At 45.0% G+C, this 26,964-nt stretch overlaps 1 protein-coding gene across 5 annotated transcripts; it reads left to right on the top strand.

Annotated features, from left to right (window-relative positions):
* Nucleotides 1–2,263: 2,263 nt before the first annotated feature.
* On the top strand, nt 2,264–26,671 carry LOC144597949 (protein FAM78B). 5 transcript variants are annotated; one of them, XR_013547808.1, is made up of 4 exons: nt 2,264–3,014; nt 20,211–20,762; nt 25,002–25,050; nt 25,996–26,671. XR_013547808.1 is itself a non-coding variant. In XM_078407779.1 (3 exons), the coding sequence occupies exons 1-2, from the start codon at nt 2,887–2,889 to the stop codon at nt 20,731–20,733; spliced, it is 786 nt and encodes a 261-aa protein (XP_078263905.1). In that variant the 5' UTR covers nt 2,264–2,886; the 3' UTR covers nt 20,734–20,762; nt 25,996–26,671. The 5 variants fall into 5 exon arrangements, 2 of the variants coding, with proteins under 2 accessions (XP_078263905.1, XP_078263904.1); XR_013547806.1 differs by having other exon boundaries at nt 2,264–3,149; XR_013547807.1 differs by having other exon boundaries at nt 2,264–3,149; nt 20,211–20,882; nt 26,001–26,671.
* Nucleotides 26,672–26,964: the final 293 nt, after the last annotated feature.

Below are 26,964 nucleotides of genomic sequence, written 5' to 3'. Positions count from 1 at the left end.
TCTGGACTCCCCCAACATTGGGAACATGTTTCCTGCCTCTAACGTGTCCAACCCCTTAATAATCTTATACGTTTCGATAAAATCTCCTCTCATCCTTCTAAATTCTGTACCGGCTTCTGTACGCTTTGCTCATCAGGGGAGTGCTTAGGTATGGCAATAATCTCCTGGACTGTTTGTAAGAGAGGAATTTCACTGGGCATTCGACACGTGACAATAAAGCACCATTGAACCATTGAACCCTTGCTTCCACTCCATGCTGCAGTTTGGACATGAACAATGAGGCTAAAGTGGGGACCACTTCGAATAATGAATGGCATAGACAGAGTGGATGTGAAAGGATGTTTCCACTGGTGGGAGAGTCTAGGACCAGAGGTCATAGCCTCAGAATTAAAGGGAGCTCTTTTAGAAAGGAGGTGAAGACAAGCTTCTTTAGTCAGAGGGTAATTAATCTGTGGAACTCATTGCCACAGAGGGCTGTGGAGGCCGTCGGTGGATATTTTAAAGGCAGAGATAGGCAAATTCTTGATTAGAACGGGTGTCAAGGGTTACGGGGAGAAGGCAGGAAAAAGGGATTAAGAGGCAGAGATCAGCCATGATTGAACGGCAGAGTGGACTCAATGGGCCGAATGGCCTAATTCTACCCCTAGAACTTGTGAACTTGTGAACTACAGATACTTCCACAGAAGAGGCAGAATGGAGCAGGTAGGTGGGTTTTTTGTGAGATGGTGAACGGGTGACGTCAGGTTGTGTCCGCATGTTTTGGAAACATAGTGGAGGACTGAGCTATAGGATGTAGCCATTCCTAATGTAATACAGCAAAATGCTGCATACAGAATTCATTCATAGAACGTAGACATAGAACATAGATGGTTAGTTAGTTAGTCAATGAAGTTTATTGTCAGGTGTACCGAGGCACAGTGCAAAGCTTTTGTTGCATGCTAACCAGACAGTGGAAAGACATGATTACAATCGAGCCTCTGCCATGTGTAGATACAGGATAAAGGGAATAACATTTAATGCAAGATAAAGTCCAGTAATGTTCGATTAAAGATAGTCCAAGGGTCTCCAGTGAGGTAGATTGTAGCTCAGGCCCACTCTCTAGTTGGTGATAGGATGGTTCAGTTGCCTGATAACAGCTGGGAAGAAACTGTCCTGAATCTGGAGGTGTGCGTTTTCACACTTCTGTACCTCTTGCCTGATGGGAGACGGGAGGAGAGGGAGTGACCGGGGTGAGACTGGTCCTTGATTATGCTGCTGGCCTTGCCGAGGCAACGTCAATGTAATATAATGTGGTTGGTTTGCATAATGGTCTGGGCTGGACATCTTGCATCAGATGCAAACTTTCCCATTCACTGTTTACCTATTGTACATCGTTCCCTCCCCCCCCCCCCCCCCCACAGATTTATACAATTGTCACCCTCTCTCCGCTCCTCACCCACCCTCGTCGTTGTACTAGTTTCACTGTCGTCCTGCTGAATTTCACTGCCTGCATCACTCGTTATCACCCAGCCCACAGCCAACAACGGGCCATTGTGGGCTCCACTTTCCTTTGATCATCGTTGCTTTTTGCATATATATTTTTGCAAATATATATATATATATATATATATGTTTCACAAAATGCTGGAGTAACTCAGCAGGTCAGGCAGCATCTCAGGAGAGAAGGAATGGGTGACGTTTCGGGTCGAGACCCTTCTTCTGCAGTCAGGCAGCATCTCAGGAGAGAAGGAATGGGTGAAGAAGAAGTAGGGTCTCGACCCGAAACGTCGCCCATTCCTTCTCTCCCGAGATGCTGCCTGACCTGCTGAGTTACTCCAGCATTTTGTGAATAAATACCTTCCATTTGTACCAGCATCTGCAGTTATTTTCTTATACTATATATATGTTTCATTCGTTTGTTCGATGTACCTCCTATATCTCTCGTTTCCCCTCTCCCCTCCCCTGACTCTCAGTCTGAAGAAGGGTTTTCGTCCCTTTTCTCCAGAGATGCGTCTTAATTGTATCGGTACAACACAAGGGTCGATGCGACTCACACAAGTGAGGCTGAGCGAGAGGGGGCGCCGCTCGATAGCATAATCCCTGGGAATCCTGTGACAGAGAGAAAGCATTCTCTTGATCCTTGCTTCAGCAGGATTACCAGCCTATTGGGTCCCAGGAGGAACAGCAGCGAAAAAAAAACATTTTTTTTCTCTCTCTCTCTCTGTCTGTGTCTGCCTCTCCCTCTCTCTCTCCCCCCCCCCCCCCCCCACCCCCCTCCCCTCCCCTCTCTCGCTTCTGATCTTCAACAGCAAGGCGATGGTAACGTAGAAACAACGAGACATCTTCTGGGGGAATTGCTGGGGAAATATCTACGGCGCAGAATTAATTGCAAGGGGGTGAAAGCAACAAAAAAAAAAAGGTGTGGAGTTATTTATTTGATGAGTGGCGGTCGATTTATTTCTGTGTCGAGGAGGGATTGTATTTGAGAGTTCCCCAGCCTCTCTCTATGAAGGCAGACGAGGGGCTACGTTGTTTTATGAGACTATGGTACAATCAGTGGCACCAAATCGCTTCCTCTGCTCCCACTGCTACCGCGTTTCAACGGGAAGCCGGCATATCCTCTCTCTCCTATCTTTCTGCCAACATGCTGCCTCGCCTTCCTCCTTCTTGCCGTTTGTGACATGACTCTAAGGAGGAGGAAAAAAAACATTAGCAAAAATATAAAGGGGGAGCAACCAGGCTGGAGTGGATGACGAAAAATATGATCTGAAGACGACCAGGATCTAAATTATCCGGCAAAACCGACCAGCGCCAGCGGGGAATATTGCATAGCCTCTATTCCTAAGCTTTTTCTTTTTGTCTTATCAACTACACTTACATATCTGCAGTTGGTTTAACCTTGGAATCATGGGTTGCATTCAGAGTATAACTTGCAAATCAAGAATACGACGGGAGAATATTGTGGTCTATGACGTTTCTGCAACGATTGATCAATGCCCAACAGTAATTGAGGAGAATTCTCCTATTGTTTTACGGTACAAGACTCCTTACTTCAAGGCTTCCGCCCGGGTAGTCATGCCCTCTGTACCTCGCAATGAAATGTGGGTAGTTGGATGGATACAAGCTTGCAACCAAATGGAATTTTTCAACACGTACAGCGACCTCGGAATGTAAGGGAATCTAGCACGGTGCAATGTGGCATGTTGTATCTTGGTTATAATTTGACTCCCGTTAGAGCTGCCGGAGACCCGGGTTCGATCCCAACCTTGGGTGCCGTCTGTGTGGAGTTTGCACGTTCTCACCGTGACCGTGTGGGTTCCCCCCTCCCTCCCTCCCCACGTCCACAAAGATGTGCGGCTTTGTGGATTGATTGCACCTCGAGTTGACGGGGAAAGTGGGGTATCATAGAATTGGTGTGTAGAAGGGAACTGCAGATGCTGGTCGGAGTGACCCAGCGGGTCGGGCCGCATCTCTGGAGAGGGAGGATGGGTGGCGTTTCAGGTCGAGACCCTTCAGTCTGAACCCGAAACGTCGCCCATCCTTTTTCCCCTCCAGAGATGCTGCCTGACCCGCTGGGTTGCTCCAGCACTTGGTGTCTATCGAACGGGTGATTGATGGCCGGCATGGACTCGTTGGGCCGAAGGGCCTGTATCTCCAAAACTAAACTGAACTAATAGTATATGAAAACGAATTACCGCTCAACGCATGTGTTATGTGTCATTTGGTCTCGCAATAGCAGTTAGCAAAATGCCCAGTGCAAACAAAATAAACACCATCGCCGGGCAAATAGAAACATAGAAACATAGAAAATAGGTGCAGGAGTAGGCCATTCGGCCCTTCGAGCCTGCACCGCCATTCAATATGATCATGGCTGATCATCCAACTCAGTAACCCGTACCTGCCTTCTCTCCATACCCCCTGATCCCTTTAGCCACAAGGGCCACATCTAACTCCCTCTTAAATATAGCAAATGAACTGGCCTCAACTACCTTCTGTGGCAGAGAAAATGGATTTTATTGCAAAGAATTTGCACATCTCCTCGCTTTATTTGAACTAACTTGGCCCATATCCCTCTGAACTTATCCTATCCATGTAGCTGTACAAAACGTGTCTTAAGCCTCTGTGGTTCAATTCGGTTGTGGCGAAGAGGCGTTGTAGTTCTATCAACCGTAATTACCGTGATGTGCTGAGGGTGGGGAGGTAAATCTTGAGATAGCGTGGTGTAAATGTCGCTTTCATTGCCTTGAGTTTTCATTGATTTAGCCCAGCGTGGCAAATAGATTGTCCATGGACTGTTTTTATTTGAGGCAAAATGCATGTCTCGTACATCTTTTGTTTATGTTCAGTGATGGGAGCACATTTGATGGCGTGTTGCTTTCTGTAACCAAACAGTTAACATCTGTGCAGACTGACACTTACAAACTAAACATTGCGCACCTGCCCACATATCTTTCAAGGAAATGGAGTCAGTTTTGAGAGGCGGGTCCATGCAATTGAATTAGATGTCTACTACACAAACTGTTAGATTTACGTTTAAATAAACAAAAGCAAGGAGCCTAGTGCTGGAAGAACTCAGCGGGCCAGGCAGCATCTGTGGAGGGAATGGATGCTTCATCCAGCACTTTTGCGTTTTGTTCAAGATTCCAGCATCTGCAGTTTCTTGTCTCTCCAAGATGCATATTCGAATCGTTGATTAATAACCTTTATTCTGATTTAAAAGCATTTCAAAGAATTCAGATTAAACGGGGACGTAAGGAACTGCAGATGCTGGAATCTTGAGCAAAACACAAAGTGCTGGAGTAACTCAGCGGGTCAGGCAGCATCTCTGGAGAAGGGTCTCGACCTGAAACGTCACCTATTCCTTTTTTTTCCAGAGATGCTGCCTGGCCCGCTGAGTTACTCCAGCGTTTTGTGTCTATAATAGGTTTAAACCAGCATCTGCAGTTCCTTCATATACATCTCTGGAGGACAAGGATAAGTGATGTTGTGGGTCGGGACCTATCTTCAGAGATGTTGCCTCCCCCTCCGAATTCCTCCAGCACGTCATATTTTGCACAAAATCCCGGCATCTGCAGTCTCAAATATCGCCATTGTACTGACGCTGAACTGTTAAGCAACAATAACAATGGATTTATGCGAAATCCAACACATTTCTGCATTGAAAACGAGCCGCTCTTCATTCTGCACATGAGATAACTCGAATCGGTCTGAAGAAGGGTCCCGACCTGAAAATCTGCCTAGCTATGCTGCCTGACCCGCTGAGTTCCTCCAGCACTTTGCATTTTGCTCAAGATTGAAACATCGACAGTTCCTTGTGAATCGGTGCTGGGATTCATTTGAATTTGGCCTTTGACTGTTCAGAAAGTAAGGAGCAAAACTGAAGCTTCCAAAATCATGCCTTCATACTTAATGGGGAAATAATTCTATATTCCTGAAACAATTTGCTTTTAAGAGACATTTTCACCATCTGCATAGCACACTATGGAACCCATGACATCACTTATTTTAAATGCAAATCCATCAACCACATTTGAATGAAACACACAGAAGTGTCACAAGCAGGTACTAACGCAATGTTTAAGGAACATTTGTACAGGTACATGGATTGGATACGTTTAGAGGGATATGGGCCAAATGCAGGCAGGTGGGACTAGTGTAGATGGGACATGTTGATCGGTGTGGGCAAGTTGGGCCTAAGGGTCCCAATCTGAAAAAATGCCTGTCCATTCCCTCCACAGACGCTGCCCGACCCACTGAGTCCCTCCAGTACTTCGTGGTTTGCTCAAGATCCCAGCGTCTGCAGTCTGTTGCATCTCCAACTATATTTTAATGTCAATTTCCCCCGAGCTTTACCCTAAGTATTAAACAAAGTATTTTTTTGACGTCGAATAAGAGCCTTGACCCAAAACGTTGCCTGCCCATTCCCTCCACAGATGCTGCCTGACCCGCTGAGTTCATCCAGCACCTTGTGTTTTTTTGTTGTTGTAAACCAATATCTGCAGTCTCTTTTAGATAAATTGTTCCCCTTACCCTTTTTGAAAAAAAACATTTAAAGTTCTATCGTTTTTATTTCCATGAAAGGATTTTTGAAGAATAGCATCATCAATCATTATTAGCAGGGTATCTACAGAAAATTATTGGGCATGGACAGATTCACATTCCATAGGGAGCGACTGATGACTGAACGTGTAATAAATCCCAGTTGAAACTGGATGATTAGGGAGAGACAAAGGCAGGCGCTCGGACTGGAACCAAGCCAGGTGCTTCACATAGCAGTATGATATGTATAGATTGCTGATGTATCTTATGTCATCGTGTTGTCCTTGCGAGGGAAATACTTTAAGGGCTTTGTCCTTCGCGTCTATATCTTCACGACATTCCTTGGCCACAAACTAAACCGGACGTTCGGACGATGTTGACCGGACTCGAGGGCCCGATCGACCGTGGGTGGTTGAGTAGATGAGGATTTTATTCCTTGGAGCGCAGGAGGGTGAGGGGGTGATCTTACAGAGTTGAATAAGATCACGAGAGAGGAATGGATAGGGTGAATGCACTGACTATTTTACACAGTGTAGGTGAATCAAGGACCAGGGGCCATAGGTTTAAGGCGAGGGAGGAAGATTTAATAGGAACCTGAGGGGCAGCATTTTTACACAGAGGGTGGTGGGTGTATGGAACGAGCTGCCAGAGGAGATAGGTATTATCACAACTGTTAAAAAAACATTTGGACCGGATAGGATTAGGGGGATTTGGGGCTGGAGGGACTAGTGTAGCTGGGACATGTTGGTCAGCATGGGCTAGTTGGGCCAAAGAGCCAGTTTCCACACTGTATGGCTCTACAACTCCAAACATTGCTGAGACCAGCCAATGCGTCAAAGTAGTCCAGATGTCAACAACTTAATTTTTGCAGCATTGGGCTTCTATCCCTGATTCGGAGATATGGCGTTACGGTGGCGCCGCGGTAGAGTTGCTGCCTCATAGCGCCAGAGACCCGGGTTCGATCCTGACCACGGGTACAGTCCGAGCGGAGTTTGCACGTTCTCCCAGTGACCGCATGGGTTTTCTCCGGGTGCTCCGGTTTCCTCCCACACTCCAAAGATGTGCAGGTTTGTAGGTTAATTGGCTTCGGTAAATTCCCTTAGTGTATAGGATAGAACTAGTGTACAGTTGATCGATGGTCGGCATGGACTCGGTGGGCCGAAGGGCCTGTTTCCATGCTGCATCTCTAAACTAAGCTAAAATCTAAAATTCCTATCACTTCCCACCATTTCTCAGGTTTTGTCCTACCCTCACCACTCTTTTCCATGATTTTTTGTCGCACTGAAGAGGCAACTAAGAGTCAACCACATTGTTGGGACAGGTATCACTGAAAGATCAGATAAAGACGGCGGTTTTCCTGTCATAAAAGCTAGATTGGTTCTTGGGACATTGTTTTATGAAATTCTAAGTTTGCTTAATCGAATTAGTAATTGATGACATCCTTTTGTCTCCTTTTCACCTTACTCCAACCATCAGCCAAATAACCCCCCCCCCCCATTCACCTGTATCAACCTATCACTTGCCATGATAGACACAAAAAGCTGGAGTAACTCAGCGGGTCAGGCAGCATCGCTGGAGAGGAGGAATGGGTGACGTTTCGGGTCAAGACCCTTCTTCAGACAGAAAGTCACAGAAAAGGGAAACGAGGGTAATGGACGATTATTTTCCCGTAACTTTCAGTCTGAAGAAGGGTCCCGACCTGAAACGTCACCTATTCCTTCTCTCCAGAGATGCTGCCTGACCCGCTGAGTTACTCCAGCACTTTGATTTTTTGCTCAAGATTCCACAAGATTTCTTGTGTCCTTGTCTTTATTTGACTGCAATTCCCCATCTGTCACATTGAACTAATTTCTTCTGGATCAATGATCTCGGTTCCCGATCTGGTAACCGAACCATTATCAGTCTGAAGAAGGGTCCCGACCCGAAATGTCGCCTATCCATGTTCTCCAGTGATGCTCACTGAGTTACTCCAACACTTTGCATCTTTTTGTGTAAACCAGCATCTACAGTTCCTTGTGGCTACCATGATGTGTGTAGATAGTGAATTTTAAAGTGAACTGCAAAGTCCTTCTGCAGTTGTACAGGGCCCTAGTGAGACCGCACCAGGAGTACTGTGTGCAGTTTTGGTCTCCAAATTTGAGGAAGGATATTCTTGCTATTGAGGGCGTGCAGCGTAGGTTTACTAGGTTAATTCCCGGAATGGCGGGACTGTCATATGTTGAAAGACTGGAACGACTAGGCTTGTATACACTGGAATTTAGAAGGATGAGAGGGGATCTTATCGAAACGTATAAGATTATTAAGGGGTTGGACACGTTAGAAGCAGGAAACATGTTCCCAATGTTCGGGGTGTCCAGAACCAGGGGCCACAGTTTAAGAATAAGGGGTAGGCCATTTAGAACGGAGATGAGGAAAAACCTTTTCAGTCAGAGAGTTGTGAATCTGTGGAATTCTCTGCCTCAGAAGGAAGTGGAGGCCAATTCTTTGAATGCATTCAAGAGAGAGCTAGATAGAGCTCTTAAGGATAGCGGAGTCAGGGGGTATGGGGAGAAGGCAGGAACGGGGTACTGATTGAGAATGATCAGCCATGATCACATTGAATGGCGGTGCTGGCTCAAAGGGCCAAATGGCCTACTCCTGCAACTATTGTCTATTGTCTATTGTCTTAAGGAAGGAATATTGTCGACTGGGGTTCATGGTTGGCCTTGATCCAGGCTCGTTAAAGAAGCGCATAAAGAGGTGTTTTGGATCGATCATTAAAAGTACGATTACCAGAAAGGCATGTTTTAATGGACAACTTAGAAGAGTAGAGCAGAGAAGGGGATCTAATTGAAACCTACTTATTAATGAAAGGCCTGGATAGAGTGGATGTGGAGAGAATGTTTCCAGTAGTGGGAGAGTCTAGAACTAGAGGGCAGAACCTCAGGATAACATGATGTAACTTTAGAATGGGTATGAGGAGGAATTTCTTTAGCCAGAGGGTGGTGAATCTGTGGAATTCATTGCCACAGGCGGCTGCAGAGGTCAAGTCATTGGGTATTGTTAAAGCGGAAATTGATAGGTTCTTGATTAGGAAGGGCATCAAAGGTTATGGGGAGAAGGCAGGAGAATGGGGCTAAGAGGGAAAAATAGATCAGCCATAATGGAATGGTGAAGCAGACTCAAGGGCCTAATTCTGTTCCTATGTCTTATGATCTTATGATCTAATGCCTGGGATACTGAGTTTTGTCCGAGATCACTAAAATCAGTGAGGAGACAGGAAAATGAATAATCTAGAGGAGATGTAAATCTGGAGGGAGTTACAAAGATAGACAGGGTAAAATCATGAAGTCATTGCAGCATATGAATTTGCGGCAATTAACTTTGAACAGTAAAGTGTAAGATCTGTGATGTGGCAGCTTGGAGATTGTTCTTTGGAAACAAACACTCCTTTAGTTTTCCCGATATTTATCTGTTCTACACTACCTCTCCCTCACCACCACACTTTCCTTTAACAGCCTAAAGCTACATTGTCATAAAGGCATACAGCATAGAAACAGGCCCTTTGGCCCATCTTGTCCATGCCAACCAATACGCCCCATCAAAGCTAGTCCCATTAGCCTGAATTTGGCACATACACCTCAAAGCCTTTCCCATCCATGTATCTGGCCAAATTACCTTTAAATTACCTTTAAATGTAATATCTGCCTCAACTATCTCTTCTGGTAGTTCATTCCATATACCCACCACCCTCTGTGTGAAAAAGTTGACCCTTAGCTTCATATTAAATCTTTCCCCTCTTAACTTAAACCTCTGCTCTCAAGTTCGATTCCCCTACCCCTTTAAAAAAAGACTCCAAGCTTCCTCCCCATCTATAACCCTTGTGATTTTATGTACCTCTGTAAGATCACCCCTCAGACTCCTGCGTTCACAGAATTATCATAGCCTGCCCAATCTCTCCCTACAGCGCAGGCCCTTAACTCTTGACAATATCTTCGTAAATCTTCTCTGCTCTATTCTGAAACCCCCTTCCAATGGTTTGAGAATTTTCACGCACGTATATTTTTGCTGTCCAACCAATTTGTCTTAATTGTTGGTATTTTGTTACCAGATATTTTTGGGATAAAGAGAATGTCATTATAGTTCTTAGTTCGGGGTACCAGCCCAGTAACTACCACTGAGTTTCTATAGTCTTTTATAAGGAAGGTGCAATGTCCCTTGGGATTTACACACGTATTTCATGGATGGAGAATTGGTTTTGGCAAAAGAACACAAAGTGCTGGAGTAACTCAACAGGCCAGGCAGCATATGTGGGGAACATGGATAGGTGATGTTTCGGGTTGGGGCCCATCTTTAGACTGGTTTTGGCATGTTTGTGTAGAGAGGATAAAACTCGGTTATCAAATATAATAGACTATAAAACAGTACAGCACAGGGTCAGACCCTTCTGCCCACAATGTCCATGCTGAACATGATACCAAGTTAAAGGTAGACACAAAATGCTGGAGTAACTCAGCGGGTCACGCAGCATCTCAGGAGAGAAGGAATGGGTGACGTTTCGGGTCGGGACCCTTCTTCAGTCTGAAGAAGGGCCCCGACCCGAAACGTCACCCATTCCTTCTCTCCTGAGATGCTGCGTGACCCGCTGAGTTACTCCAGCATTTTGTGTCCACCTTCAATTTCAACCAGCATCTGCAGTTATTTTCCTACACATGATACCAAGTTAAATTAATCTCCTACGTGTGATCCATATCCCTCCAATTCCTGCTTATCCCTATATCCATCTAAAAGCCGCCTAAATGCCAGTAATCTGCAGTACTCTTCAGTTTAATAAAAAAAACGAATTACATTCCCACCCTTCTCTCAATGTATGGTGACGTTATAATTTTCAGCAAGAGATAAAACATAGAACAATCGAGCACAAAAACAGGCCCTTCGGCCCACAATGTCTGTGCCAAACATGATGCCAAGATCATCAGTTATCAATCTGCACATAACCCATATTTCTCCATTCCCTGCATATCGATATTCCCATCCAAAAGTATTTTAAACACAGTTATCATTTCTGCTTCAACCACCAGAGTGTTCCAGGCTCTCACCACCCTCTGTGTAAAAAAAACCTGCCCAGCACATCTCCTTTAAACGTTGCCCCTCTCAACTTAAAGCTATGCCCTCTAGTCTGACTTCTACATCAACAACATCGAAGATGAACAATAGGTCCTATTAATACAATCCTGTATTAGGAATGGTAGGTTGTTATTTCATGCTCAAGAGTTTAAATCACAGGAAACAATTAGCAAGCCTTTTGGTGCATTAGACTTATTCAATAGAAGTACTGTAAGTGCAGCAATGCCAATTGTCAATATATTCACCCAGAGCTGTTCATTAGCTTATGTTATAGGAGCAGAATTAGACCATTCGGCCCATCAAGTCTACTCCGCCATTCAATAATGGCTGATCTATCTTTCCCTCTCAGCCCCATTCTCCTGCCTTCTCCCCATTACCCCTGACACCCGTACTAATCAAGAATCTGTCAATCTCCACCTCAAAAATATCCATTGACTTGGCCTCCACAGCCGTCTGTGGCAATGAATTCCACAGATTCACCCCCCTTTGACGAAATAAATTCCTCCTCATCTCCTTTCTAAAGGAACATCCTTTTATTCTGAGGCTGTGCCCTCTGGTCCGAGACTCTCCCATTAGTAGAAACATCCTCCCCTCATTCATTCTATCCAGGCCTTTCAATGAAGTTTCAATTCATCATCCCGCCTTCATCCTTCTAAACGTCAGCGAGTACAGGCCCAGTGCTATCAAACGCTCATCATATGTTAACCCATTCATTCCTGGGATCACCTGCTGTCTCCAATGGTGAGATGGGGGCACTTGCAATGTTAACTAAGTACTGTTCTACTGCTTTGTGCCCACGAAGTCCCTATTGACTAAACCATGTCTCCCTTCCACTTCTCTCCAATCAACCCCCGTCACCCAATTCACTGTCACAGTTAGTTGATTAAATATCTACTCCCGGCCATTACAAATGTTCCACAACCGCTTCATATTGTTTCCCTTTTGTGAGGTCTCACATCATTCAGTTAATCCATTCGTTCGCTTGCAATTAAATACCTGTTAATTCCAGATACTTTTTGTTCAGAAAAAAAACATGGCAGTGTCCATAGCTCCCGATAAGTAGCAACACAAGAGTGGTAAATAAGGTGTACGGTATGTTTGCCTTCATCAGTCAGGGCATTGAGCATAAGAGTCAGGAAGCCATGATGCAGCTTTGTAGAAGTTAGGCTGCATTTGGAGTATTGTGTGCCCCATTATAAGAAGAATACATGCGGAAGATTTGGAGAGGGTGCAGAAGAAATTTACTTGAATTCTGCCTGGATTGGGAAGTATTAGCTCATTGGATGCCTTTGAACTACCTTTAATCGGACTTTGAGTGTAGGAAAGAACTGCAGATGTTTGTTTACAACAAAGTTAGACACAAATGCTGGAGTAACAGTCTGAAGAAGGGTTCCGACCTGAAACGTCACCCATTCCTTTTTCTGCAGAGATGCTGCCTGACGGGCTGAGTTACTCCAACACTTTTTGTTTATTTTTAATCAGACTTTAATCAGAGTTCGATGTTATATCTTTGCACAAGATGTTGTACCCTTTATCATTTATCTGTACGCGGTATATTGTATAGTCTTTGACTGGATAGCACGCAAACAAAGTCTTTTCACTGTACCTCACTCAGTACATGATGATGATGAACTAGACTAAACTAGCTATAAGGAGAGGTCGGACAAACATGGATTGTTTTACCAGGATTGTTGGTAGCTGAGTGGAGACCTGACAGAATTACGTCAAATTCTGAAAGGCTTAGATAGGGCAGACACTCCTGGTGTGGAAATGTCAAAGACTGGAAGGCATAGCTTCAAGGTCTGTGGGGGAAAGTTAGAGTCATAGAGTCATAGAGTCCTACAGCACAGAAAGAGGCCATTCGGCCCATCGTGTCCTTGCTGCCCGTTACCAAACACAGTCTAATTTTAATCCCATTTTCCCGCATTTGGACCGTAGCCCTGAATGTTGTAGCATTTCAAGTGCCCATCCAAATGCCTCTTAAACGTTGTGTGTTCCCGCCTCCACCACCACCCCAGGCAGTGAGTTCCAGACTCCAACCACCCTCTGGGTGAAAAAGGTTCTTATGTAGGGCGAATCCTTTACACAGAGAGTGGTGGGTGCCTGGAACACACTGCCGGGGGTGGTGGTGAAGTCAGATACTACAGTGGTGTTTAAGAAGCTTTTGGATAGGTATGTGGATATGCAGGGAATGGAGGGATATGGATCACATGCAGGCAGAGGAGATTAGTTTAACTTGGCATGATGTTCTGTGCTCTTTCAGCATGGAGTACTCTCATTGTGTGAGTACAACTATTGACAGTGATTTCGCTGGCCAAATATTTTATTTAATTTAAGAGAATAGTTGAATTAATTGAACGATGTGAGACCGTATGAAAGGGAAACTATATTAGATTCTAGATTTTTTTTTAGATTTAGAGATACAGTGCAGAAACAGGCCCTTCGGCCCACCGGGTCCGCCCAGCCCAGCGATCCCCGCACATTAACACTATCCTACACCCACTAGGGACAATTTTTACATTTGCCCAGCCAATTAACCTTCAAACCTGTACGTCTTTGGAGTGTGGGAGGAAACCGAAGATCTCGGAGAAAACCCACGCAGGTCACGGGGAGAACGTACAAACTCCGTACAGTACAGCACCCGTAGTCAGGATCGAACCTGAGTCTCCGGCGCTGCATTCGCTGTAAGGCAGCAACTCTACCGCTGCGCCTCCGTGCCGCCCTTTTGAAATAAGATTAAGCAGGTGTGGAATATTTTTACAGGCAGGGAGAAGATATTTGTGTTATGTTAGGGGAATATTCCTGGGTGGTTGAGTAAAGGCGTACGCTCAGATTCTGCACAACAAATCACACTTTAATATCAAGAGTCAAGTATGACACAGTGGGGCAGCACAGTGGAGCAGCGGTAGAGTTGCTGCCTCACAGCGTCAGAGACACGGGTTCAATCCTGACTACGGGTGCTGTCTGAGCGGAGTTTGTACGTTCCCCCGGTTTTCTCCGGGTGCACCAGTTTACTCCCACACTCCATAGAGATACAGGTTTGTAGGTTAAAAGGCTTCGGTAAAAAAACTGTAAATTGTCCCTGGTGTGTAGGATAGTGTGAGTGCATGAGGGGCGCTGGTCAGCACGGACTCGGTGGGCCGAAGGGCCTATTTCCACGCTGGATCTCTAAAGTCTGAAGTCAAAATGAAAGTCAAGAGTGTTTAATTGTCATATATGCTGACAATGGAACAATTAAATTCTTACTTGCAGCAGCTTAACAGGCCTGTAAACACATTAGATGTGGATAATATATAACAAATATTCAATAAATTACCAGCCGTAATACGAGTGCATACAACAATGCCGGGGAGGATTGGCACCCGGCAGTGACAACATTGTGACTCCCCCCTTCACCTTCCCCACCCTCTGTCTCTGCCCTCCAACCTGCCAGAACAACCCAAGTCACCCAGCCCACAATCGTCCTTTTACGCAGCAGTTGCAACACATTTCACCCCTTGTACAACAGAGATGTGTACACAGAAGCTTCATTATCACAGGCTTTCATGCCAGCCAGATGGAACTCCTTCCATTGACAAACCTAATCACAACTCCTCAAAACAACAGCTCCGATAAGCAATCTCATACACATTACGATGGTGCTTTTATTGCACGACAATTTATTCAAACATTTATTGCCGTTCAAGCTTGTTAGTGATTTAGCTGAACTTTCCCTCTGGTTTTCTTTGAAGGGGGTCAAATTGTAATGTTCCGTGAAAAGCTTCTTAATGTAGCAGCATTAATAAAAAGCAGTTTTAATCAAATAGAAAGCATCGTATTGAAAGCATAAAAATGTGAGGGAAATTAATTTCTTTGAAAGTCGCCAAATTCATTGAGAACTGATCAATTTCTTCCATTGATCTAAATCAAGGATTAACAACATCCCTGTTCCTGATGGAACCTATCTTTTCTGAATGGGTTTCTATCATAGTGAACCTCGTGTATTGGGTTACGCTTATCTGTGTAAAATTTCACTGTATTTCAACACCTGAAAATTTGCGTTGAGATAAGATATTATGATATTTTTTGTAAAATGCAAAGTGCTGGAGTAACTCAGTGGGTCAGTCAGCACCTGAAGAGAACACCGATAAGCAACGTTTCGGGTCAGGATTGAAAGTAGGGGGAGAGGAAGCTGGAGGAGAGGTGGGGGTGGGACAAATTCTGGCACAGAGGGGGAGTAGTGAGAGAGGGTCTCACAGAACTCCCATCAGACTTTACAAACTTCGACTTTGTGCGAAGCCCGTATCTCTTGAATGAAAGAATGATTTCAAACATATTGCGTGCACATATTACTAAGGGTTAGGCTTGTATTTATGTTCTTTGTAAATGTATCAATATTTTGGGTCATCGCAGTGGTAGAGTTGCTGCCTCACAGCGGCAGAGACCTGGGTTCAATCCTAACCACAGGTGCTGCCTGTGTGGAGTTTGCACATTCTCCCTGTGACTGTGTGGATTTCCTCCAGGTGCCCCAGTTTCCTATCACATCCCAAAAGATGTGTGGGTTTGTAGGTTAATTGGCGTTTGTAAAGTGTAAATTGGCCCTTGGGTGTAGGATAGCGCTAGTGTACGGGGTGATCGCAGGTCGGTGCGGACACGGTGGACTGAAGAGCCTGTTTCCACACTGTATCTCTAAAGTCTAAAAGTCTAGTGCCTTGCTGGAGATACGCAAGAGATGTGTCTATCACAGAGTGTAAAATGCTCTTTGGTCTAGATGATAGTTATAAGTTTCATTCATCATTTATTTGCTTCATGTGGGCATTTCTTGGAAGATGCCTAATTGCTCTTGTGAGGATAGGGGTGAGCCGCCATTGTGTATGAAGTTTGTATGAAGATAGACACAAAACGCTGGAGTAACTCAGCGGGACAGGCAGCATCTCTGGGGAGAAGGAATGGGTGATGTTTCGGGTCGAGACCCTTCTTCAGACTGGACTTCAGTCTGAAGAAGGGTCTCGACCCGAAACGTCGCCCATTCCTTCTCCCCAGAGACGCTGCCTGTCCCACTGAGTTACTCCAGCTTTTTGTGTCTATCTTCGGTTTAAACCAGCATCTGCAGTTCCTTCTTACACAGTTTGTATGAAGAATTTGCACACACCGCCTTTCTCCCTCCTCCCTTTCTTTGCCCCCTCCCCTGAAACTCCCTTTCTGTGCCACGACCGGGGTACCAACCCCGAAACGTCACCTATCCATGTTCTCCAGCGATGCTGCCTGACCCACTGAGTTACTCTAACATGTTGTGTACTTCTGTGCAAACCACTATAACAGTGCTAGTGAGAGTTCAAGAATTTAGCTGAAGTTGATGATGAAGGAACATTGTTATGTTCTCAAGTCAAGATGTCATTGGGTTACACTCATTACGCTATTTACAAGTAGTGTCTATTTCCATGTATCTGCATTCTTTGCTGTTTGAGTTAAAGGCATTGCAGAATTGAAACGTGACGTTGAATCCATCACAGATACATTGGGAAATATCTTCATTACTTTATTTTCTTGGAATTTCAATTAAAGCAGAGTCTGATAATCTATCACAAGTTTTCTCTTTGTTTCTCATAAGCATATTATTTGGATTGTTCTTGCTAATGAAATGATGTGATGAGATATGGCAAATTCATTTATTCCCCCACCAATTAATTATGGAGCTTTGATTTGGTTGGTACTCCAAAAATGAGCACAAGGATCTTCCTAAAGCTGCAGCCTATAATGGATAACATTGGGGGCACAATAACTTCCATAGTTAACATCGTTATGGAAGTGGGTGGTGAATCTGTGGAATTCAGTGTCACAGATGGCTGTGGAGGCCAAGTCAGTGGAAAAATTTAAGACAGAGATTAACATATTCTTGATTGGTACGGGAGTCAGGGGTTATGGGGAGAAGGCAAGAGAATGGGGTTTGGAGGGAAAGATAGATCAGCCGTGATTGAATGGTGGAGTAGACGATGGGCCGTAGCCTAATTCTGCTCCAATAACTTATGAATTTGGATCCATTGATGGTTCTGAAATATAAACAGATAGTAAGTGATTAATAGCCAAGGAAGGAGGCATATTGGTAAATGTTCAACAGATCACAGAGGTAGGGTATATGGGAGCTCCCAAAGAAAAGAAATGGGGAATATTGTCTTGGGTAAAAAAAACGGCAACGTTTAGCATCGAGAGAGAGGAGAACAGTGGTATCAAGAGTGAGACATAAAAAGGAAGGATTGTGCAGAGGCAATATTTGGAGCAAAGTGGGCATCAAGGAAGGTTGCAGAGCTGAGAAAAGACATAAGATCATGAGAGAAATAGTGTATAAGATCATGAGAGGAGTCGATCAGGTAAATGCACAGTCTTTTACCCAGAGTGGAGGGATCGACAACCAGAGGACATCGGTTTAAAGTGAAGGGGGATAGATTTAATAGGAACCTAAGTGGCAACATTTTTACACAAAGCGTGATAGGTATATGGAATGAGCTGCCAGAGGAGAAAAATGAGGCAGGTACTATCGCAACGTTTTAAAAAACAGGTACATGGATAGGATAGGTTTAGAGGGATATGGGCCAAACGTAGGCAGGTGGGACTAATGTAAATTGGGCATGTTGGTCAGTGTGGGCAAGTTGGGCCAAAGGGCCTGTTTCCATGCTGTTTGACTCCAGAACGCTATGACAAAGAGGTAGTATAAATCTGCCGAATTTTCTTTGGAAGGCACCTTCAGGCACTTAAAATGCAGACAGGAGCTTGGTTGAAATAATTTACATTTGCATTCAAATGATCTTCTCTGTGGAATTGAACAAAGACAACTGCAACTTACATTCATCGATGGGCAGCTTAATGAATTATACATTTTACAGCTTTAGACTTTAGGGAAACAGCATGGAAACAGGCCCTCTGGCCCACCGAGTCCAAGCCGACCACCAATTTCTCCATACACTAGCACTATCCTACACACAAGGAACAATTTACAATTTTACCAAAGCCAATTAAGCCACAAACCTGTACGTCTTTGGAGTGTGGGAGGAAACCAGAGCATCCGGAGGAAACCCACGCGGTCATGGGGAGAACGCACAAACATCGTACAGACAGCCCCCGTAGTCAGGATCACACCCGGGTCTCTGGCGCCGTAAGGCAGTAACTCTAACACTGCACCACTGTGCCGTATCTCAAAACTAAGAAACAAAAAAAATATTCAAATCACACCACTTGACAATAGTATTATAGTTAAATGTAAAATGTAGGGAATAGAAGAATTTGGATTATGTGCTGACGGATACAATTTGGTATTGGCATTATGTTCGGCACAGGCATTGTGGGGCAAGGGGCTTGATCCTGTGCTGTATTGTGCTATGTTCTATGTCAATATGTTGTATGTAGAATATTATGAAATAGCCCAATCATCATGACATTACCTCCTGTACATCCAAATGCAGTCAAAGTAGTTACACTGAAAGGGAGAGAAGGAATGGGTGACGTTTCGGGTCGAGACCCTTCTTCAGACTGAAGAAGGGTCTCGACCCGAAACGTCACCCATTCCTTCTCTCCTGAGATGCTGCCTGACCTGCTGAGTTACTCCAGCATTTTGTGAATAAATACCTTCGATTTGTACCAGCATCTGCAGTTATTTTCTTATACACTGAAAGGTAGTAGGACTGATGAAATGTTCGAAGAAGATTCTTGCTGTTTGTTCTTTATAATTATAAACATGGATTAAAGAGCAACGAGAAAATAGCCGTGCCACAATATCCAATAATATGTTAGAAGAGTGTTTTAATGTGATTGTCCATCTACTGTAACACAAAGTCTTTATTCTTAATTAGGAGCATAATAGGGTCACCTGTAACTACAATGTACCAATCTTTTGACAGACATTACATACATCAGTACAGCACAGCAATAGGCCCTTCGGCCCACAGTGTTTGTGCTGAACATGATGATAAGTTAAACTGATCTCATCTGCCTGTATAAGATCCATATCCCTCTATTCCCTGCACTTCCATGTGCTTATGCAAATTGTTGATATCGTTCCTCAGCTTCACTTTCCCTCCTTATCCTTGGATTCTCCTGGTATCTAAAGGTTCATTGAAAAATAATCAAGGGTGGAGAATCCACATGCCTCTGGGATAGAGGATCTCAAAGATTGTCCAATATAATGGTTTTATACTCGTTTAATATAGTGGAGTTATAGAATCATACAGCATGGAAGCAGGCCCTTCAGCCCAACTTGTCCATGCTGACCAAGATGCCCCATTGTCACTAGCCTATCCATTTTCTCCAGAAGATGCTGCCGGACCCGTTGAGGTACTCCAGCACTTTGTGTCTATCTTTGCCCCATTGTCAATATTTATTGTCTAAATATATCTTCACTATGAATTCTTGCACGAATAATTCAGTTGAAGTTCAAGCCTCCAACATTCCAACTCTGCACCACACTTTGTCCAGTTACACTTTGAACGATTACATTATTTCAATAGGGCAGCTTTCAGCCCAATGGTATGAATATTGATTCCTCAAATTTAGAATACCCCTTGCATTCTTTCTCTCTCTCTCTCTCTCTCTCTCTCTCTCTCTCTCTCTCTCTCTCTCTCTCTCTCTCTCTCTCTCTCTCTCTCTCTCTCTCTCTCTCTCTCTCTCTCTCTCTCTCTCTCTCTCCTCCCCCCCCCCCCCCCCCCCGACCCTGGTCATCCTACTAGTTCCACAATTCGCATCCATGGGTCCCTTCATTGGCACCTCTTCCCCAGCCAACAATGGACCATTATGGGCTCCACCCTTCCTTGGTCATCTGTTCCCAGCCCTGCTTTGTTGTGGCCTTTTCTTACCTCTAGTTCCCTCCCCCCTCTATTTCAGTCTGAAGAAGGGCCCCGACCCGAAACGTCACCCATCCTTTTTCTCCAGAGATGCTGCCTGACCCGCTGAGTTACTCCCAGCACTTTGTGCCTAAACCAGCATCTGCAGTTCTTTTCTACGCATGATTTAAGATGTCGACTTGTTATTTGGTTGGAAGAATTCGTCAGTAGTAAATTCTTGGTGAGTGAATTCTAGTTGCCTGCAGATAATGCTCACTTACATTTATCTTTATCTAGGTCCAGCTGGGAGCTGCCGGACTTGCGAGAAGGCAGGGTTAAGGCCATTAGTGACTCTGACGGGGTGAGCTATCCATGGTACGGCAACACGACCGAAACAGTGACGCTGGTCGGCCCGATAAACAGGGTCTCTCGGTTTTCAGTCAGTATGAATGACAATTTTTACCCGAGTGTGACATGGGCAGTGCCAGTCAGCGAGAGCAACGTGTCCCAGCTCACCAGGATTAAAAGAGACCAGAGTTTCACCACGTGGCTAGTGGCCATGAACACCATCAGCAAAGAGAAGATTATCCTTCAGACAATCAAATGGAGAATGCGCGTTGACATCGAGGTGGATCCCATCAACCCATTGGGATACCGCGCCAGGCTTGTTGGAAGGGCACAACAGGAACAGCCACGGATATTACCTAGAATGGAACCCATACCTCCAAATGCCTTGGTGAAACCCAACGCCAACGACGCACAGGTCTTAATGTGGAGGCCTAAACGTGGTTCACCTCTCGTCGTCATACCTCCCAAATAGCAACACATTGCAGCTCCTCAAGAAATCTTGTAAGGACCTGGTTATATATATATATATATATATATATATATATATATATATGTATGTATATGTATATATATATGTATATATTTATCTCCTATTTCATCCAGCAGCAGCAGATGAACAAGGTTGGATTTTAATTTCTTTTTATTTTGATATATAAGTTGTGCACTTTTTTAAAAGGAAGTGAATGAATCCTTGGTTTGATCATGGGATCTTGCTTGGCTGTTTACAGGAGTCTTGCACTGTGCATCCAATTCTGGTAACATTAGATTTGTGTGTGTGTGTGTGTGTGTGTGTGAGTGAGGGTGTGTGTGTATGTGTGAGTATGTATGGGTGTGTGAGTGTGTGTGAGTGAGTGTGTGAGTGTGTGTCTGTTTTGATAAGCCAGCGTTCTCAGTCCAGCTGAACTGTCCAAGGTGCTGAAATCGACAGGCTGAGGCTCCACGGGTTTGTGATGACCTGGGATTTGGGTAGGGGCTAACTTTAACTCCATAGTGCAGACTCCCAGTCGGAAAAAAAAATGCTTCCTCATCTGGTTACTTGAGTATTTATTCGACGGATTGATTGATAACCTTTCAGCATGCACTTCCTCAAGCACATCGCCGGTTCCGAGTCTCCACCTCCATCCACTTTGTGGGATTTCGAGCCTTCAACACGAGCGTTGCAATCAATTCAATTTCATTTTGCAATTATTTGGAATATTTTTTTTTGTACCCGGGGTCAGCATTGAAACTTATGAGACTGAAAACAAAAACGGAAAAAAGTTCCCATTTGACGCTCTGCGTTATTTTGCTGTGATGTTTGTTTGTTTCAAACGCGAGATGGCTGGGATCTTAAACATGGTGATTGATTAAACGTGGTCATGGTGATTTTAACCGAAGACTTCTTCAAACAAAATATCCACATCGTTTACCTCGGCGCAGTTGTTTGCCGAAAGAATTGAAGGAGCAATGTTTTTCTGCAATGGATGTGAAGTCACAAACCAACTGAATTGGGAAAACGGAGAGCTTTTTAAGCAAATGTCCTATTTTTACGAGCGGCGAAGTCTTTTATCCACCAGATATTTGTGTATCCGAACTTGAATTCACAGGGTCCCTCATTGTAACTGGCACTCTTGAGGGGTACGTGTGTTTCAGCTACTTTATGGCTTATTTGCAGGCTGGACAGTATAGAGTGGGCGGCCACGACTATACACATGAACTGACTTGCTCCGTTTATAAATAGCATGAAGTGAGATCGCAGTGAGCAGAGGCACAATGTGTCACACATAAGTCGCACCTGTCTTCTCAGACTGATTCCCAGCCTTGCTTAGGTCCTCAGTGAATTTGGACCAGCAAATAAAACAGAGCGGGCGACTGGGAGTGAGCGAGCGAGCGGGCTGCACAAATGAGTAACTCTTTCAGAAAGCGAGCGCCTTGTCCAAAGACCTTCCTCTGCGCCGTGTGATCGGGTTTAGCATAAATTCAGGAATACAAAAACCCATTATGTTTAAAAACTGCATTTATAATTTCCCCATCTGAACACTGTAAAATTGTATTAAACGACTGAATGTTATGCAGATGTGTCTTATTACGTTGCACTTTTATGTCACATTTTTTAAAGTGTGCTTTTTTCAAAATAAAATAAACTGCGGGTCCAGACCGTGGTTTTGAACTCAAACTGGAGGATTGTAAAATACCTGACGTGGCGTGGCTAAGCTTGGTTGTGCAGTGTGCCTTATAATACAGTGACATCTGTAGCATACCCGCCTCCCTCTCGGAGCACAGATGTGCTGGCAGATGTTTGGCTTACTAATCTGTTACTTGAAGGTTGAAGGTTGAAAGTTGGTGGATTGCATGCATTGCTGTAACTGAAAAATTTGCACTTTGATTTTGTTAATTTATACTGGAATTATGTCACGTCACTTTCATTGCTGGGGAACAATGAAATAAAATGCATTTTTTTTTCTAAGTGTAATGAGAATATTTACTTTATAAGTGTATTTTGTTTTTTTCACTCTGTATTTCAATGATGTGAAATTCTACAGAATCCCTGTGCGTTATATGTGTTATATCCCTGGGCGCAGCGGTAGAGTTGCTGCCTTACAGCACCAGAGATTACGGGTGCCGCGTGTACGGAGTTTGCACGTTCTCCCTAGGACCGCGTGGGGTTTCTCCGGGTGCTCTGGTTTACTCCCACACTCCAAAGACGTGCAGGTCATAACAAGAGGAGTTGAGTATAGGAGCAAAGAGGTCCTTCTGCAGTTGTACAGGGCCCTAGTGAGATCGCACCTGGAGTACTGTGTGGAGTTTTGGTCTCCAGATTTGAGGAAGGATATTCTTGCTATTGAGGGCGTACAGCATAGGTTTACTAGGTTAATTCCCGGAATGGCGGGACTATCATATGTTGAAAGACTGGAGCGACTAGGCTTGAATACACTGGAATTTAGAAGGATGAGAGGAGATCTTATCGAAACGTATAAGATTATTAAGGGGTTGGACACGTTAGAGGCAGGAAACATGTTCCCAATGTTGGGGGAGTCCAGAACAAGGGGCCACAGTTTAAGAATAAGGGGTAGGCCATTTAGAACTGAGATGAGGAAAAACTTTTTCAGTCAGAGAGTTGTGAATCTGTGGAATTCCCTGCCTCAGAAGGCAGTGGAGGCCAATTCTCTGAATGCATTCAAGAGAGAGCTAGATAGAGCTCTTAAGGATAGCGGAGTCAGGGGATATGGGGAGAAGGCAGGAACGGGGTACTGATTGAGAATGGTCAGCCATGATCACATTGGATGGTGGTGCTGGCTCGAAGGGCCGAATGGCCTCCTCCTGCACCTATTGTCTATTGTCTATTGTTTGTAGGTTAATTGCCTTACTTAAATTATAAATCATCTCCAGTGTGTAGGGTAGATCGCTGGTGGTGTGGATTCAGTAAACTCTAAAGCCCACTGAGTTACTCCAATACCTTGTGATAATCCAATATTTCAGCATTTGCAATTCCTAGATCTACCTTGTATGGACATGTATCAATTATCTGGATACCCCATTCAAGCCAAGGTTTATTCACTGTACATCAGTACTTGTGCTTTTTTACAGAGAGGGTGGTGGGTATAAAGAACCAGCTGCCAGAGGAGGCAGTTCGGGCAAGTACTAAAATGCCATCTATGATGAACTCCACTGCCATATGTAGCAATGAATTCCACAGATTCACCACCCACTGACTAAAGAAATTCCTCCTCATCTCCTTCCTAAAGGTATGTCCTGTTATTCGGAGACTGTGCCCTTTGGTCCTAGACTCACCCACTACTGGAAGCATCCACTCGATCCAGGCCCTTCACTATTTGGCAAGTTTCAGTGAGGTCCCCCTTCATCCTTCTAAACTTCAGCGAGTCCAGGCCCAATGCCGTCAGCCGCTGTCTGGAGAGGAATACTCCCTTTGTTTTGAACTATGCTCAGACATGTCCCAATGTATATTTGTTAGACTTTAGTGTGGAAACAGGCCCTTTCAGTCCATCGGGTCCATGGTTGAATGGCGGAGTAGACTCAATGGGCCGAATGGCCTAATTCTACTCCTGTAACTTGTGAACTTGTGAATTTGTCCACACCGACCAGCGATCACCACGTACATTAGCACTATTCTACACACTAGGGACAATTTACAGAATATACAGAAGCCAATTAACCTACAAACCGGCATGCCTTTTGAATGTGGGAGGTAACAGGACCTGGTCACAGGGAGAATGTCCAACCTCCATACAGACAGCACCTGTAGTCAAGGTCGAACCCGGGTCTCTGGCAGCAACTCTACCGCCGCGTCACAAAATCTCCAACAACATTATTGATACTACATTTGACATTGGCGAGCTTGAAGGGGCCAACATGGAAGGAATTTTTCCCCCTGTCACAGATAATAACCAGAAGATTAGAAATGGGAGGGTGTGTGACTGAGATGGGCATGTGCCCAAGCAAAGTGAGATCATCTTGGCAGAGAATTAGAGAAAAATGTAAATTAAAGCAATATACACAATTACCCTCAAATGTTGAAAAACATAAATTGAGTGTAGAGGAAAAAGAGACTTTATACTGGATTCCATAATTCGGATATTTAACCATTGTCTTCATAAGCAGAATGGCTTCTAAAATCCTAAGGCATTAGACCACAATAAGACCATAAGACATAGGAGCAGAACTAGGCCATTCAGCCCATCGAGTCTGCTCCATGATTCAACCATGGCTGATCTTTTTTTCCCTCTCCACCCCATTCCCTAGATTCACTACCCTCTGACTGAAGAAATTCCTCCTCAACTCCTTTCTGAAGGTAGGTCCTTCTATTCAAAATGTTATGACTAGCACCCAATGGCCTGTTCCTGGGCTCTTACTGTTCTATGTCCTATATTCTATGTTTTATATTTTATTGAATGCACAGGTTCCAGCTGCAGCAAGGTCGGGCGTCCACTAGATTGCCAGAGCATCTGATGCCTCAGTCTAGGGGAACACTAATGGGTCTGTGGAGCAGGAATGTGCTGACCTCTCTTGGCATTGAGCGCAACAAAGCTTCAACCAAGAGTATTTGGCAGTCAGCTGGGCCGCAGTGCCGGCTCCCACACAAGTACAGTGTAGACACCAGTCCTGGAACTGAGCCATCTCCATGGCCATCTGCTGTCTCCTCCTTGACAAGGGAGCAACCTTCCACCAGGGTGACGGAGGTGGGAGGGTTGCCATGAAGTCATAGGATCAGCGCACCAACTTTGAGAGCTAACACTTGGCCTCATATTCAGCATGGACATTGTGGTCTGTTTCTATGCTGTACTCTTCTATGTTCTAATTGAAGGTCTGGGTATCAGTTGGTACAAGGGAATCATATTATTGCAGAATGTGTAAAAGTACATCTCCAACCCAGGAGCTTGTGGGCAGCACGGTGGCACAGCGGGTAGAGCCGCTGCCTCACAGCGCCAGAGACCCGGGTTCGATCCCGACCTCAGGCGCTGTCTATGTGTGGAGGTTGTACATTGGTTTCCTCAGATTGGGTTTTCTCCGGTTTCCTCCCACATCCCAAAGACGTGCGGGTTTGTAGAGTTAATTGGCCTCTGTAAACTGCTCCCAGTGTGCAAGGAGTGTATGAGAACGTGAGAGATCATTGAACCAGTGTGATGGTCAGCATGGATTGACCATGCTGGGCCAATGGCCTGGGTCTGTTTCCAGGCCATAAGTGTAAATTAGACTAACATGTCAATGTTTCCTTTTGTTGGTGTTTGCCGCGCAGGGCAGGAGTATTGCGGCTGGTGGTGCATGGTGGGACCCACCAGCAGGCCTGGACTGTCTGCCTGGCACGGACAGAAGACCGAGGACCCGCCTTGGAAGGTCCAGCTTGCCCACCATGGACCGATGAAAGGGAACCCACTAGGAGAGCCCGGCTCACCTGCACGAGAACCCGCGCCGTGGGCTGGGAACCCACCCGGAGGGCCCAGCTCGCCCGCCTCGTCTAGAAGGAGTGGGACGGAGGGCCAGTAAGCAGCCCGGCTGTGGGAGGCAATGCAGGGTCTCGACGGGGGAGTGGGCCGCTGGAGGCCCTGCAGCAGCCTGGGGCTCGACTGGGCCGGGCGCCGCTCCCAGAGGCCGAGCACGTGGACCGCACGTGGCCTCCAGCGGTGGAGCAGCGACGGAGGACACCGCGGCTACACCTGGCCAGACCGACTCTGCAATGCCACCAGGACAACAGAGCTTCATGGTCAGACCAAGATCCCTGCACTGACAACAACTGGGGCTTGAAAATGGCGCCAAATTTGGCCACTCTGCGTACTGTCTCAGTGTACTACTGCTGTACACCTGTACTGTACCTGAGATGCTTATCTAATGTATCTAAGTGCTTATGTGTAGTGATACGTACTGAACTGTACACAAAAATGAATTTCACTTTGCCTCAGTACCATACCATACTAATAAAGTACCATACCATTTTTGTCACACATACAGTGACAAGCTTACTTTGTTTGTTATATAGTCAAATTATACCATATATGAATACAATCAAGCCATACTTAGGTGCAAGAAATGTAGGAAAAATCGCTGCAGATGCTGGTTTAAATTGAAGGGATACACAAAATACTGGAGTAACTCAGCGGGAGAGGCAGCATCTCAGGAGAGAAGGAATGGGTAACGGTTCCGGTCGAGTCCCTTCTTCTGAAGAAGGGTCTCGACCCGAAACGTCACCCATTCCATCTCTCCTGAGATG

Source organism: Rhinoraja longicauda, chromosome 11 (assembly GCF_053455715.1).
Source record: "Rhinoraja longicauda isolate Sanriku21f chromosome 11, sRhiLon1.1, whole genome shotgun sequence".
NCBI lineage: Eukaryota > Metazoa > Chordata > Chondrichthyes > Rajiformes > Arhynchobatidae > Rhinoraja > Rhinoraja longicauda.
The sequence above is the reverse complement of the archived record's forward strand: the minus strand, read 5'-3'. Positions and strand labels throughout refer to the sequence as shown.